Source organism: Mus pahari, chromosome 15 (genome assembly GCF_900095145.1).
Source record: "Mus pahari chromosome 15, PAHARI_EIJ_v1.1, whole genome shotgun sequence".
Lineage (NCBI taxonomy): Eukaryota > Metazoa > Chordata > Mammalia > Rodentia > Muridae > Mus > Mus pahari.
The window spans coordinates 61,859,653-61,875,472 of NC_034604.1; the positions used below are offsets into that span (position 1 = coordinate 61,859,653).

A 15,820-nucleotide genomic window follows, 5' to 3' on the forward strand; every position below is an offset into this window, starting at 1 on the left:
TATGTCAACCTGACATCATTTGGGAAAAAGGAATCCCAGCTGAGAAAACAGCCCCACCAGCTTGGCCCGTGGGCAAGCCTGTGCTGTGGTTTCTTGATTGATGGTTGATTTAGGAGAGCCCAGCTCGCCATGAGTGGTGCCACCCCTGGGCTGGTGGTGGGTGCTACAAGAAGGCAGGCTGAGATGTGAGGAGCAGCCAGTCAGAGGCACCTCTTGATGTCCTCTGCATCAGTTCCTGTCTCTGGGGTTCTGCCTTGAGCTCTTGCCTTGCCTGCCCTTGGTGATGGGCTGTGATGGGGAACCATAAGCTGAAGTAAACCCATCTCCCCCTAGGTAGCCTTTGCTCTTTTTTTTTTTTTTAATTGTAGCAGTAGGAATTTTTAACTAAGATACCTTCCTAACACAGGAAGGTCAGATGGATGAACCTGGGAAGCTCTACCAAATATGAAACACTTTCTATCTCTCCTCAAATCCTTCGAGAGAACAGAAAAAGTGGGTAAGGTTTCTTGACTCAGTCCAAGAGGCCAGCAGTCTCAATGCTGAAGAAGGACATAGAAAACACGAAGCCAAAAACCAGTATCCTTTATGAATACTGACATAAAAGTCCAAGAAAATAACAACAGAAACTTGACTTGAGCATCATATTGAAAGAATTAGACACCATGCATGTCAAGAGAATTACACCCCATGGCCAAATGTGATTTATTTCTGGAATGTAAGGCTGGCTTAGAATCTAAAATCAGTCAACATTACACACCCCATTAACAGAATGAAGAGGCAGGAAAGAACACCCATGATCATCTAGGTCAATACAGATTATTTGATAAGATTCAATATCCTTACATAAACATTACTTGATGAAGTGGAACGAGAAAAGGAAACTTCAATGCCTTAACTTCTCATTGATCTGTGAGAAGCTCACAGACAACATCATAGTCAGTAGTAAAATACTAAAACTTTCTTCTAAGATCAGGAACAAGATAAAGATGGGTGCTTTTGCCTTATCTATTTAACATAGCATTTGTTGGAAGTTCTAGCTAAAATAGTTGACCAGAAGAAACAAAAGACATTTGTCTCTGTCAGGGTTGCTATTGCCCTGATGAAACACCCATAACCAAAAGTGACTTGGGGAGGTAAGATTTTCTTTTGTTTACACTTATATATCACAGTTCATCACTGAAGAAGTCGGGGCAGGAGCCCGGAGGCAGGAGCTGATGCAGAGGCTGTGAAGGGAGCTGCTTATAGGCTTGTTCCTCAGAGCTTGCTCATGGTTTTCTCATGGCACCAGGGTTGGCCCCACCCACCATGGGCTGGGCCCTCCCATATCAATCACTAATTATGAAATGCCTTGTAGACTTGCCTGCAGCCTGATCTTACAGAGGCCTTTTCTCAATGGAGCTTCCCTCCTTTCAGATGACTCTAGCTTGTGTCAGGTTGACGTAAAAATAGCCAGTACACATCCCAGTGGGAAAGGATGGAGAAAGGTTCCCTGGTATCAGATGCCATGGTCTTATTACATAAAAAACCTTGAGGAGTCTTCCGAAACAAAGAGAAAAACGTTGGGCTGGAGAGATGGCTCAGTGGGTAAGCGCACTGACTGCTCTTCCGAAGGTCCTGAGTTCAAATCCCAGCAACCACATGGTGGCTCACAACCACCCGTAATGAGATCTGACGCCCTCTTCTGGTGTGTCTGAAGACAGCTACAGTGTACTTACGTATAATAATAAATAAATCTTAAAAAAAAAAAAAAGAGAAAAACGCTATAACTAATAAGTGAAATCCAGCAGAGTAGCAGGATACAGAATTGACCCTCATAAATCAGCCACATTTCTTTAACAATGGATAGTCTGATTTCATAAGGAATTTTAGAAAGCATTTGCAATAGACTTACTAATAGTTCAAAGGAAAATTAACAGAAGAGACTAAAGATTATTTTTTTTTAAGATTGATTGATTGATTGATTGATTGATTATATGTGAGTATACTGTAGCTGTTTTCAGACACTCCAGAAGAGTCAGATTTCATTACGGATGGTTGTGAGCCACCATGTGGTTGCTGGGATTTGAACTCAGGACCTTCAGAAGAGCAGTCGGTGCTCTTAACCGCTGAGCCATCTCTCCAGCCCCCAAGATATATTCTTATTCTTTAATAAGATTGTCTATTACTCCATCAATCCACAGTGATTTTGATTGCTGCCAAAAATGTAAACAAGACGAATGGAAAGGCATCCCATATAGATGAATAAAATACTGACATTTTAACAGTTTTGAAAGTCTTTAGTATCCACAGATATCTACATCCCAGCGATGCTTTTTTGCAGAAAATTTTTTTAAAAATCCATCTGACAACTTCTATGATATCCCTGGGAGCCATCAATAGCCAAAATGGTTTTAAAGGAGAACAACAAATTCAGGAGCTGGTCTCATAATTCTTGACCTCAAAAATCAATATGAAGTTGAGAGTAATTAAAACAGCGTAATATTGGGATAAAAGATGATGGTATGTGTTTCAGCGAAATCGATTAGACAGTTTTGAAACAAACCTTTTCAAAATGATCCAGAGACTGCCAACAGGGAGGCCCAAAGCTCTCAATTAGAAAAAAACAGGCTTTTCAAAATGGAAGTTGGAGGCGGGATCTCCACATGCAAAACGGTAGTAAGGAGCCCTAATCTTACAACACATCTAAAAATTAAAATGTGTTTCTGAATAATGTAAACATTAGAGCTGAAACTTTGAAATTCTGTCTTGGTTTGGCTGCTATAAAACGCCACCATGGGTTATAGCTAATTGACATTCCTTTACCACAGTCCTGGGTATTGGACGTCAGAACTCACAGGTCTGTGAGACATGGTACTGTGGGCAGGTTCCTAGTGTCACCTGCGTCTGGACTGGTAGATAACTTCTTGTCCATCTTCTATGGGGGAGGAGAGCTTGCTAGGTCTCTGGCCTTTTTTCTAAGATAACTGATTGCATGTTCACAGTGACCCCATTCTCTTGACCAAACTACTTCCCTGACCCTCCAAATACCTCCACATTGGGAAATTTCTTAACTCTTCTCGACCTATCCAATATGTGTCAGATGGGGAAAAATTAGCCTTTGGGCTCCAGATCTACAAATGACACATTTGTTTTATTCTTTTTAATGATAAAGACACAGATCTGAAATACCAGATAATCCTCCTCTCTGATGCTGAGGTTTTTGTATCCAACAGATGGGATCTCTGGAATGGTATGGCTGTTCTCTGTCTTGAGACCAACCAGAGAGAAGAAATCATGAAACTGGTTTCTCAAATATGAAGGAGAAAGTAGATGTGTGTCTTTAAGCCTGCAAGCTTTTTGTGTCTCTTTTCACAGATATGTGAATAAAAAGTTCAAACTCCTGAGATGCCCCAGTGAGCCAGTCTTCATGCTAGGCTCCTTGAGGTTGTCGTCCAAGGGGACAAGTTCCAGGGCTCAGCTAAAACTCTAGGCCAGTGGTTCTCAGCCCGTGGGTTGTGAAAGACCATTTCACAGGGGTTGTATATCAGATAGTCGTGATTCGTAACAGTAGCAAAATTACTGTTGTGAAATAGCAACAAAACAATTTTATGGTTGGGGGGGCAGTCACCACAACATGAGAAACTGTATTAAAGGGTTGCAACATGAGAAAGGTTGAGAAACCACTTAAAGCACAATTTAAAGTGTGCTTAGCACACACACACACACACACACACACACACACACACACAGCTTATTATATGTAAACTATAGAGTATAACCTGTATAGTTATTTATCTGTTGCTTTAATAAAATACCATGACCAAAAGTAAATTAAGAGAGACAATGTTTAGCTTATGGATTCTGAGGGGAAAGTCTATAATGCTGGGGCAGGCATGGGGTAAAGAGTGTGAGCTGGTATGTCACATTTGATCTGCACACAGGAGCTGGTAGGTCACATTTGACCTGCACACAGGAGCTGGTAGGTTACATTTGACCTACACACAGGAGCTGGTAGGTCACATTTGATCTGCACACAGGAGCTGGTAGGTCACATTTGACCTGCACACAGGAAGCAGAGAGAAAGAACAGGAAGGCGAGTGAGGCTATAACCTGTCAAAGTCTACCTTTAGTAACACACTTTCTCCAGCAAGGTTTTACCTCCTGAAGGGCTCATAACCTTCCCAAACAGCACGGCCGACTGGGGAGTGTGCATTCAGATGCATGGGTCTATGAGGGACGCCTTTCATTCCAACAGTAGCATCGGCTGTACCTGTGTACAGAAAGTACAGTCTGTCTCTCACACACACAGCTCTATCACTGGCCTGACACAGACACAGACTGAGGGGCATGGTTAGAGGAAAGCCTCTCACTTAGTGTGCTTAGAACTGTCTAGCCTCTCCCCACACGGGGCCTTCTAGACCTGGAAGAAAACTGTTTTCCTACTCTGATGAGCCAAGATGAGGAGAACTGTATTATCTGGAGAAGAAAAAAATAATGTGTTCACTCACAGTGAAGATTTGGTTATAGGGAAAAAATCCAAGAGGGGAGGGGAGGAAGCATGCCACAAGCTTCAAAGCAGCAAAGCTGTTTGGAGCTAACCTCCCCCCCCCCCATGTCTCTGCCATGAGGAGCTCTGCATGGGTGCAGAGTCCCCACTGAGGTTTGTGGTTATAGTTATTCTCCGCAGCAGACAGCTGAGGCTCCAAAAGGTGCACGCAGGGACAACTAAAATGAGGAGAAGCCATTGACTTCCCCTTATTGGACAGGCCTTATCTTCAGAGACAAAGGAGGCCATGGTTGCAGAAGATCAGGCAGGGTGAACAGAGAGCAGATCGAGTCTAGACAAGCAGACTTGGCCTTCTATTAGAATGTTATTAGGCACCCACTGAGATTTTCATGGAGCCCCAGGTAGGGACCCCACTAAGTAATCCCAGTGCAGAGTTTTAACAAGCACCTGCAAGGTATGGCAGGCCAGTAAGGAGCGGGAGGGGATGTCTGAGAGGCAGCTAGGGGCTCCTTCCTGTAAGCACTTCGGTCAGATCTGACACTTTTCAGGAAAATGAGGCCACCAGGAATGATCATTGCCATCGAGGCTATGTGAGCCCTCACTACTGAGTTCTTGATGGTGCTATTAAATGATTGGAGCTGGACACTAAGGGCTGTGGGCAGGAGGAGAGGTGGCAGTGGCTCATAGCAGTGTGGCTAGAGGAGCTCAGAAATACCAGTGGAATCCAGTGCTAGTACTTTGCTGCACTGGGCAGGGGATCCATCAATCCCATCATTTGCATGAAGTTTGGTCCTTCGCCTGTTGCCAGGCACAGCTGTAACAATTCGTTACATAATTTTATAGTCAGACCCTTCTGCCCACACTTCCTCTGAACAGCTGGGTCAGCTGATATTTTTGCTACTGAGTCCATGATGTCCTGTGAGTATCTTAGGAACGGGTTTTATGTATTGGACAAAACAATGTGGTTAGCAATGAAGTATTTCTGTTGGAATACAGGCCTCAGGAAAGAACAGTGTGCACTCTAATCTGAGGGTCTGGGTGTTTCTCCGTGGCTGTTTTCACTTAGGACTCTGCAGTTTGGAGAAACTCGGTGATCTCCAGAGACCAAGTATACATATTCCCCAAAGTCCAAAAGTTCAGGTGTCTTCCTCCATAGAAGATCTTACCCTGACAATTACAATGATAATAAACTGGGAAATTGGCAAATAGCCAATATTTGAGCTCAGATGGCATATCACCGTGGAGTGATTAATAAACATGGTATAGGGGAGTAGGTGCCCCAATAATGAAGTTATAAGCTTGTCACCTTGGTAGTCTGGCCAAACAGTTTTTAAAATGTGTATGTATGTATGTATGTATGTATGTAAGTATGAATGTATGAATGTGTATAAGTTTATTTGTATACCCTGGTGCATATGCAGTGGTCAAGGGCTAACTTTCTGAAGTCATTTCTTTTCCTACCACTTGGATTCTGGGAACCAGACTCAGTCTTCAAGCTTGGCAGTAAATGTTGCCCTATCTTGGCAGACCCTTGCCACACATTTCTCAAAAAAGATAGCTCCTATTTATCAACTTATGTCTGTGAATATTCAGGCTAAGAAATATGAAGTCTATATGGAAGGACATCCAGGCTTTGGAAACTGCAGTTGATGTTGAGAGCTGACCTGCACTGGGGGGTAGTGTCTGCAGCAGCCACAGACTTCAGGCTGCATGGTGATGGTGGGGGTGGCATTTGGTCTTGGCAGGCCATGATGATACATTCTTCTGGGTAGGCCTCTTCAGGCTCGTCTAGCCCAGGAACTATCCAAGTGTGGGCACTGACTGTGTGTAGTTTCCTGGCCATTTGAAGCACATGGTTACATAGATGAGCCAGTATTTATGACTTCAAATCCGTTATGTCCAGGATCCAAGGTCTCGAGTTTTGCTGTTGGGTTACGACCTCCATTTAGATGTGAGGCATGCAGTGGGACCAGCTCTTTCCCATTCCATGTTTTAGACAAGTGAGCTATTGTCCAAAGAGCAAAGTGATTTTTGTTTCAAAAAAAAAAAATGGGTTTAAAATATTTGCGAGCTGCTGCTGCTGCTGCTGTTGAATGAAACACGTGATTTTCTGATGAAACACATGGTTTTCTTATCTCTTGTTTCTCACTTCTCTCCTTCCCACCTCCAGGAAGGGTCTCTGTGGCCTTCTGACAGCTCCGTGCAGCGCCCAGGGGCTTCAGAGGTAAGACCGAAGACCGAGGCTGGGGGGAGAAGTCATGGCCACAGCCTTGGATTCGAAATCAACTTTAGGATGAAGTCATTGTCTGTAACTTTGCTTAAAAGGGACTTAAGGGATCCCCCCCTTAGAATTGTGTGCCTAAACTTTATACAGAGAATGGGTTAAAAATTGCTGAACCCTGGATTATTTTAGAGCTACCAACTGGGTTTTGCAAGTATAGGCATAGTTTATATGTATCAAATAGCATGGATTCTTCACACATATACAATTTAATAATATGAGTTTTCTGAGGCTCATTACATAGCCCTGGTTTGACCTGTAACTTGCTATGTAGAACAGGCCAGCCTTGAACTCACAGAGATGCACCAGTTTCTGACTCCCAAGCTGGCGTTAAAGAATGTGCCATAATGTTCTTCCATTATCTGAAGTTTTAAGTATTTCAGTACAAATATAAAAATCACAAACCCTGCATGTACAGAGATCATGAAACTGAAATTTGAGGGACCCAGTGTAGGTATTGGCAGTCGGACTAAACCAAAGCTGTCGCTCAAGAGAACTTCCCAGTATCCCTCTGTAGAAAGATAAAGATGTCACGGTGGTTCCCCTTCTGGCCTCTAGTATTCTGTGGCCCCCACAGAATCCACATCAGTGTTTCACATGCTAGAGAAGAGGAATAAAATGCAGATGCAAGACAGATTTGTTTAATGTATGTCTAACTCACAGAGAGTGGTCAATACAGTTGGGTTTAGGACTAAGACATTGTCCAACTTTTAAGAGGCTCAATCGAGAATTTTATCCTAGGCTTATTCAATTAGAGTTCTTCTGTTGCCACAATTTTATCATTTCCTGTCAATGTAGTCAAGTTTTATATTTGATTCTACTGAAGAGAAAACTCATTTGTTTTTAACTTTGTCACATATTGAATTATCAAAACAATACCTTTTGTTTTTAAGTATAAAATATGGCTGAGACTGTTAAGTTGTTTTAAACACACACACGCGTGCACGCGCGTGTGCGCGCGCACACACACACACACACACACACACACACACACACACACAGATATACCCATGCAGGTAACATTTGTCTTCTAGAAGACAACTGGGGTAAATGTATTTCTATGATTAACTTTTATGTCAGTATTAGAAGCAGTGGGCTCTATCCTGTCATTTCCACACTATGTGTAATATTTCGTTCACATGTGGTTCCCTCCCCACTGTCTTCCCCATATCTTCTCATCTCTGACCGGTTTCCTTTCCTCTCCCAGTAGAGCCTCTTCTGATTCTTACTACATATATTCTACATCCTCTGTTCTACTTCCATGATCTTTTTTAGCTCCTTCATGTTCCGTTTCTGTCCCCCCTCCCTCTCTCAACTAGGTTCTTAATATAAGGAAAAGATAGACTTTCTGAATCCAGTTTATGTTACCTACTAATGATTTCAGTTCCATCCATTTTCCTGCAGATATCACGATTTCATTTTGGTTTATTGCTTCACAAAACTCCATGGTGTATATGTTCAACATTTAAAAAAAAAATCTGTTGATGGATATGTAGGCTAGTCCCACTCCTTGGATATTGTGAAGGAGATATCAAAAAAATAGGGGTGATACACTTTCTCAGAGTTCTTTGTACATATTTGCAAGAATTGTGCAGCTGTCCATAAATCTTATCTTGTAGAGCAGGCTTTGAATCCAGCCAGACCAGTAGGTTGCACCAATAACATTTATGCCACTATTGTACCAGTGCGCATATCTTGCCAGACCATTATGTTGAGGTCCTTGATCCATTTGGAGTTGATTTTTGTGCAGGGTGAACAATAATGGTCCACTTTTATCAGTTTACATGGTGTAGCTATCCGGTCTTATCAGCACCATTTGTTGAAAACGCTGTCTTTTCTACAATGTATATGGATGGCCTCTTTATCAAAAATAGCTGACTGTGGGAGTGTGAGCATCTGTGGCCTATGGGGCCTGCGGTTTGTCCTGAGGGTAGAGATGCCAGTCTCTCCCCCAGCTTCCCTCCTGTGCCAGCCAGGAAATGAGCAGCTGGGGCTGTGTTCAGCTTACTTCTCTGTGCTGCTTTCCCCCCTCTTCTTTTGACATCATTTGTGGATTTCTGAGTCCTTGTCTACTTCCTGTAATTCTGACTTTCTCTTTCACCAGCTTACACAGGCTGACAATACTTTACCATTTTAAAGAAGTCTCCCAAGAAAGGAGTTTTAAAAGAAATATATGTTCTGAGTTCATTTTGGGAAAAAAAATCTACAATCTTATTTGCCTTGACATGTAAAGTTTTTCATATTTGTAACTAAAAATAACTGTAGCAAACTTATATTGAAATAACTGTAAAAGTATAGAAATCCAAAAGAAAAGTCATGTGTCTGGATTATTTAGTATTTTTGAGGAACATTTAACCTCAGAGAACCCTGTCCCTTTGCTCAGTTTTGGGTTCCAGAGCTGCCAGGTCCTGAGAAAACAAGAGGCTTGCTCTGCCTCGTCTTACATTTTATGGGTAAAGCCATTGAGGCTTGGGTGAAGTCACCTGTGACCTGGCTTCTAGAGGACAGCACCAAAACAAGCCAACAAACAACAAAGTGATTCTGGGTGTTGTAGTTAGGGTTTCACTGCTGTGGAGAGATATCGTGACCACAGCAACTCTTATAAAGGACATTTAATTGGGGCTGGCTTACAGGTTCAGAGGTTCAGTCCATTTTCCTTACTATGGAAAGCATGGCAGTGTCCAAGCAGGCATGGCACTGGAGGAGCTGAGAGTTCTACATCTTATTCTGAAGGCAGTTAGGAGCAGACTGTCTCCCAGGCAGCTGTGAGAAAGGTCTCAAAGCCCAAAGTGACACACTTCCTCCAACAAGGCCACACCCACTCCAACAAGGCCACACCCACTCCAACAAGGCCACACCTCCTAATAGTGCCACCCCTGGGTCAAGTATATTCAAACCACCACACTGGACACTATTCTTTTCTGTTTTACATAGGAAATGATGTGAGAGGTGTGTGTGAAAACTGGTGTGAACACAGAGCAAGCTTGAACTTCCCTCAGCCTGTCCCATTGTCAGTCACGCTTGTACTGAGAATCTCCTCAGACCTTTTCTCTTCTCCTTCCAGATCATGTGCGCTCCACGGGGCAGGGATAGGTTTACTACCCCATCTTTCATCCAGCGGGATCCGTTCAGTCGTTTCCAGCCCACCTACCCCTATGTGCAGCATGAGATTGACTTGCCTCCCACCATCTCCCTGTCAGATGGGGAGGAGCCGCCTCCTTACCAAGGACCCTGCACGCTACAGCTCCGGGACCCAGAGCAGCAGATGGAACTCAACCGAGAGTCCGTGAGGGCCCCACCCAACCGAACTGTTTTTGACAGTGACTTGATAGACATTTCTATGTACAACGGGGGACCATGCCCACCAAGCAGCCACTCGGGCATCAGCGCAGCTACCTGTAGCAGTAACGGAAGAATGGAGGGGCCGCCCCCGACCTACAGCGAGGTGATGGGCCACTACCCAGGCACCTCGTTCTTCCATCACCAGCACAGCCACACACACAGGGGCAGCAGACCACAGTTTCAGCCGAACAACTCAGAGGGCACAATAGTACCCATCAAGGGCAAAGACAGGAAGCCAGGGGACCTGGTCTGATCCCCTCCAGAGAGCACTTTTCAAGGAGAAACCGCGGCAGGGAGAGAGAGGCCGGCTGGCCCCACTGCCACAGTGTTGTCCAGCTTTACCTGGTACAGCCGAGTAAAACCAAATGTGCAAACACGGTCTTCGTTTCTGATTCCTTTCACGGGAATTGCATGCAAACAAGATGGAAACACGATACAAACTTCCATCCGGTTTGACCACAAACAGTGTTCATCTTGGGGCAGGGGTGGATGGAGACGGGCTAGAGATGGTATGATCTTGTCTAAGTGGTGTGCAGAGAAAACTGAAAAGGCTGCTTTGAAGACATCGTGAAAGTAAGACCCACAGAGGTATTTTTGACATATTTAATTCCAAAAGGAGACTGCGGATAAATGAGGCCACAATGGCCTGTTTTATAATTAACTGAATAAAGAGGGAAGAATTATTATATATTATCATGGGGAAGAATCAGCCAGTTTGCTTTTTCTCCAAAGGTGTGAAACTTATTTTGTTTTAAAAATACGAGTCAAAACTCCTGTTTTGTGTGCCAAGGTTTAAAGTTGGAGAAGTCAGACGAGTGAGAGGAAGTGATTTGTGTTGTGATAGTATGTTTTAAGAGTTGCACTATCTCAATGTTTAACATATGGATGAGGGAACCGTGTTGTGTGAAGTTCTATATGTTGTCTTGTCTCCTATGGATAGCTACCATGCCCAAGGGAACACTCTTGAGTGTCCACAGAGTCATACAAGAAAGGTATTTGGCAATGTACCCTGGTGTTTACCAAGTTAACATACATTTTTAAAAGTGGTTATGTTACGAGAATTTGCAGCCAGAAGCAGTGTACTACTGAGGTATTTGGAGAGGCTGGTGAAAAAGAGATGCTTGCATTGTGTACCGAGTGTCATGCAGAGCTAGTCTTATTCCCAGCAGGGTCAGCAGTTTAGACTTTTCCCACTGTAGCATGAAATATATTCAGATGCATACCCTATTTTATGCAATAAACCGTCTAAACTGCAAGCTGGCTATTTTGTGTACTGCCGAACTCTGGGTCTCAGTGAGTCCCATGGCACCTCCCCACTTTCCTAGGCAGCTCTGTTGAGTTCTGCGAGGGTACTCTGTTCAGCACCTGGCACCAGCAGTTGTCCCCACGGCCACTGGCTTTCTAAGTGCCGTGCTGGTAATGGTTCTTTATGTTTAATATGCCCCTGGACTTGACAGAGGAACGAGTCTGGCCTAGTAAGCCACTGCCTCTCTCCAGTGGTGCACGTTAGGGGAATCCGGGCACAGATCTGCCAACACTCATGCCAAAGACTCACTTCTACACAGCCAGTCTTTGTACCATGGTCAGCGAGAGGATAGAGGTGGTGGGTCAGGGTGTGACGTGGGTCAGGGTGTGACTCAGGGCAAGGCAATGGCAGGCACAGTTGCAGCTGGAAAATGGCTTCTTAGTATTTGAAGTCAGTTTATGATTTCTAATATTTCTTATGTAGAAACAATAACAACTTTCTTATGCAGATGTAAGAGCTGGCTTCCTAAATTGCACTGAGGCAGGCTCATCTGCAGCGGCAGGCCTGCTTTCTGGAAGCCTGGCCTCTGCATGCAACACAATGAACCGGAATGGAAATTCGGTGGCAGCTTTAACACCAAATTCATTCTCTTTCTCTTTCTCTTTCTCTTTCTCTTTCTCTTTCTCTCTCTCTCTCTCTCTCTCTCTCTCTCTCTCTCTCTCTCTCTCTCTGTCTCTCTGTCTCTCTGTCTCTCTGTCTCTCTCTCTCTCTGTGGTATGTTACTGTTTTTAGAAGTGATTACATGAAGCAACTCTGTATTCNCTGCATGCAACACAATGAACCGGAATGGAAATTCGGTGGCAGCTTTAACACCAAATTCATTCTCTTTCTCTTTCTCTTTCTCTTTCTCTTTCTCTCTCTCTCTCTCTCTCTCTCTCTCTCTCTCTCTCTCTCTCTCTCTTTCTCTGTCTCTCTGTCTCTCTGTCTCTCTGTCTCTCTCTCTCTCTGTGGTATGTTACTGTTTTTAGAAGTGATTACATGAAGCAACTCTGTATTCTTACCTGGGAACTAAATTGTTCAAAGCCGGAGTCCTGCCTGACCCCAGGTTCCTCATTTCGGCTTGTTTTAGCAGGCAGGCCGCTGGCTTGGTTTGAGATTTGAAATCTCCATTGGATTCATCTGTTTTACACCGTAGCATCCACAGGAATCCTCACAGCCAAAAGGCGAGAGAACAGATAGGTAGCAGTCATCAGCTTGCTTTAAACACTGCTTGGAAGGATGTCCCCGTGAGGGTCACTTGGGACTCAGGAGCTGCTCTTCTGTCTTGTCTGGTGACATTCAAGTGGCCTCTTAGGCCACAGGTGAAGCAGGCCCAAGGTGACCTTTCCCACTTCTCTGAGGCCTCCCGAGAAGGTTCTGGCTCCTGGTGACCTATGCTTTCAGGCTGTGCTTGAATGGTACCCCGAGATACAGTGGCAGAGGAGAGGTATATGTCCTTACTGGGACCTTACTGGTCAGACTTGGCATGGATGACTGCCAGGGGGAGGGGAGGCTATGGTTTTGTCATTCCAAATCCTAACTAGTTTTTGGTGAAGCTGGAGATTCCAGCTTTTAGTTTCAGCTCCAAACGGTTTGTTCCTCAGTCCTTCTGTCCTTTTATCCTTCCTTTCTTTTCTACCGGCTGTGAGAATGAACTGAGACCAGAGACTCGTAAATAACTTTGGAACTTGGCAAGCACAAGGACATTTTGTAGATGCCAATAGTATAGGCAAAACAATTAATTCAAGTGTATTTAATTACGTTTCAAAAGAGAAGTTGCTTTCTTATTGTTATTACACACACACACACACACACACACACACACACACACACTAGTGTTTGAGGCTGGGCCTCTTTAAGGAATTAGTTAAAAGCCAAAGCAAAGGTCATAAAGATTAGTCCATTTCTCGCAGCACAGGGAGGAGGTTTAGGTTATAGCCTTCTAGCTGGCTGCCCATGCTATGCTGTCTCCTGGCTCTAAGGCGTTGACTAAGCAGCTCCTGAGAGGACACAGCTCATACAGGGGCCTGTTGTCTTTCAAGAAGCTGAGTGCTTCTAAGTCTAGTGTTCAGTTTGGAGAGCAGTGAATTTAGGCAACTGACAGTAGGCTATACTGACAGATTAATCCCATGGGGCTCTTGAGTAAAGGTTTACAGTATTAGAAGGAATAGTCCTGGGCAGGCCATTCATCTGTTGTCTCACAGATTTCCAGGATGATAAAACACACGGCCTGCAAATCCATCTCCTGGAGATCAGCCTTTTGGCCGGCCTGCATTTGCTTCTTCCGAAATTCTATAAACACAGAAGCAATATTTAATAGAGACTAGGAAGCCAGCGGCTCACCCATTTATGTTTCCTGGTAAAGCACGCCCCATGTCTTTGCCACCATAGACACACACCAATAGCACAGGGTGGCAGTGACTAAAGGTTACAGGTAGACTGTGAGAATTGCACTTTTCCTTAGTAATGTTTAGCTCACTCGAGAGCCAAGGATGAGGATAAAGTGGGATGGATGCCTCTTCACGCGTACATGGGACTTGGGTATATGTATATATAAAAAAAGAGTATTTTTAAAATTCTAAGTAGCTCCAATTGATCTTTAGCAGAACCAAAAAGAAGTACTTTCAGAAAGCTGTTGAGAATCCATTCATATGCCAGCCTTCCCCACAGGTGTAGGCTTTACATCTCTTATCCAACTGTTCCTTTTAGAGACGCCTGGGGCAGGTCCCGAAGACGCCCTCAGGCCATATTATTGAGGAAACTCATGTGGCCTCTGTTGAGGTCTGCTGACACACTGCTAGACAGCATGTAGGCATTCCTGGAGTTGGGCCACGGAGACACAGTGTGCATGCTGTGGTAGTGCTTCCAGAGTTTTGCTTAGAATGGCAGCTCTATGCCTCCTAAAACTCCCAGCAGAAGGGGAGAGGGGAACAAACCGGAAAGGCTGTTTGCTTTGTCACCTTTTGCTTCTTCTCCCATGTCAGTTGCCCATCAAGACTTGCTTGCACCCTACAATCACAAGCAGCTTCATGGCCTAAGACCGTACTGATTGCAACAAATCCTGTGTGTGGCTGCCAGGAGCTGTTCATGGGCCTTGGAGACGGAAACAAATCACAGCAGCATTCTCGGCCTCCCTTAGGAATAAAGGTGTCACTTAATAGCTGGCTTTGCCAGCTGGATGTTGCCCAAGGCTGATGCCAGAGCACAGGGACATCTGCTGAGCAAGGGACTTCTCCCCACACCCCATCGTTGTCCCTAGGTATGCTGGAGACACTGTAACATGACAAGGTTAGCATGAGACAGGTGATGCAGTGGCACATACCCTCTCGGTCCCTAGCTTGGTAAGTCCATCTCTAAGCAGCTGAGGTGCCTTGTTCTGAGGTCAGGAGATAGAGGGCCCCGGCCCCAGCGTGTAGTGCTCACCTCTGTTGTGCCTCACTTGAAATGGTGCTTCTTCAACTGTTTGCTTTTATTTGTAAGGTGCTGTATATACATTGAACATATGCACATACTCTACCCAATGGGTAGAACAAGAAATTAATACTGTAATATATTGTACAGATACCAGTTTTAACAGAAATGGCATAGAACTTGTGAATGCCTATGTACTCCATCTTTTGTAAGGAAACTTGCAAATGATTACATACAGATAAAATCTATGTAGTTTATTTTCCTATTAAATACCATGTTAACACCATGGAATGAAGTCTGAACAAGGAAGCAGCCGTTTATGACCAGCATATACATAGGAATTCAGTTGCACCTTTGCTCTGAAAACTCTTTGGCAATTTCTGAGATATTTTTATTTTAATCCCTTTAGAAATAGACCAACTTGGTTCTATTTTAGTCATGGGGGGGGGAGTTGCTTTTGAGCTTGCTCTATGTGCAGGCCTTTTTCTCTCAATGTATTTATCAGTGTCAGGCCTCAGTGGGATGTGCAAATCTTTGATGACACGCATGGTGTCAGGAAAGTGAGTAACCTGTAGTAGAGGCTATTCAGCCTAAGGGCACTTGTGACCAGTTGTGTCCCATGTTTCCCAGTGCCTTGTCTTATATATAGAAGCTATGGAGCCAATGAACTATCTGGAATTTGTACGGAGTGTCTCAGAAAATAAGACCCATTGGGGGAAGATGATTAGGGTAGGGACAGTGTTTTGTCAGAGAACTGTCAGCTGAGTATAGACTCTGAAGTCCATTCCCATTGTGTTCTGTGGTAGTTCTGACCCCCAAGACAATTAGGTTTAATTACTAGGTCAAGCTGCATGTCAAGTCATAATTCTCTCTTGCAGCTCAGTCTTTAGTATCCAATTGTAGCTTTGGCATTTTTTATTTTTATTTTTTATTTTTAAGCACAGAAGTCTTGGTGTCTATTAAAACTACCAGGGATACAAAGTGTTGTCTAAGCTAATCCAGTTATGTCATCAGG

The 15,820-nt window shown here is 44.1% G+C and overlaps 1 protein-coding gene across 5 annotated transcripts in view; it reads left to right on the forward strand.

Annotated features, from left to right (window-relative positions):
* Ldlrad4 (low density lipoprotein receptor class A domain containing 4) overlaps positions 1 to 11,365 on the forward strand; it is a 311,621-nt gene extending 300,256 nt beyond the window's left edge. For all 5 annotated transcript variants that reach the window (XM_029547067.1, XM_029547069.1, XM_029547066.1 and 2 more), the window contains exons 6-7: positions 6,657 to 6,710; positions 9,832 to 11,365. In XM_029547067.1, coding sequence (XP_029402927.1) covers positions 6,657 to 6,710; positions 9,832 to 10,362 — 585 coding nt within the window. In that variant the 3' untranslated portion in view covers positions 10,363 to 11,365. The remainder of the gene's footprint in view (positions 1 to 6,656; positions 6,711 to 9,831) is intronic.
* The last annotated feature ends 4,455 nt before the right edge of the window (positions 11,366 to 15,820 follow it).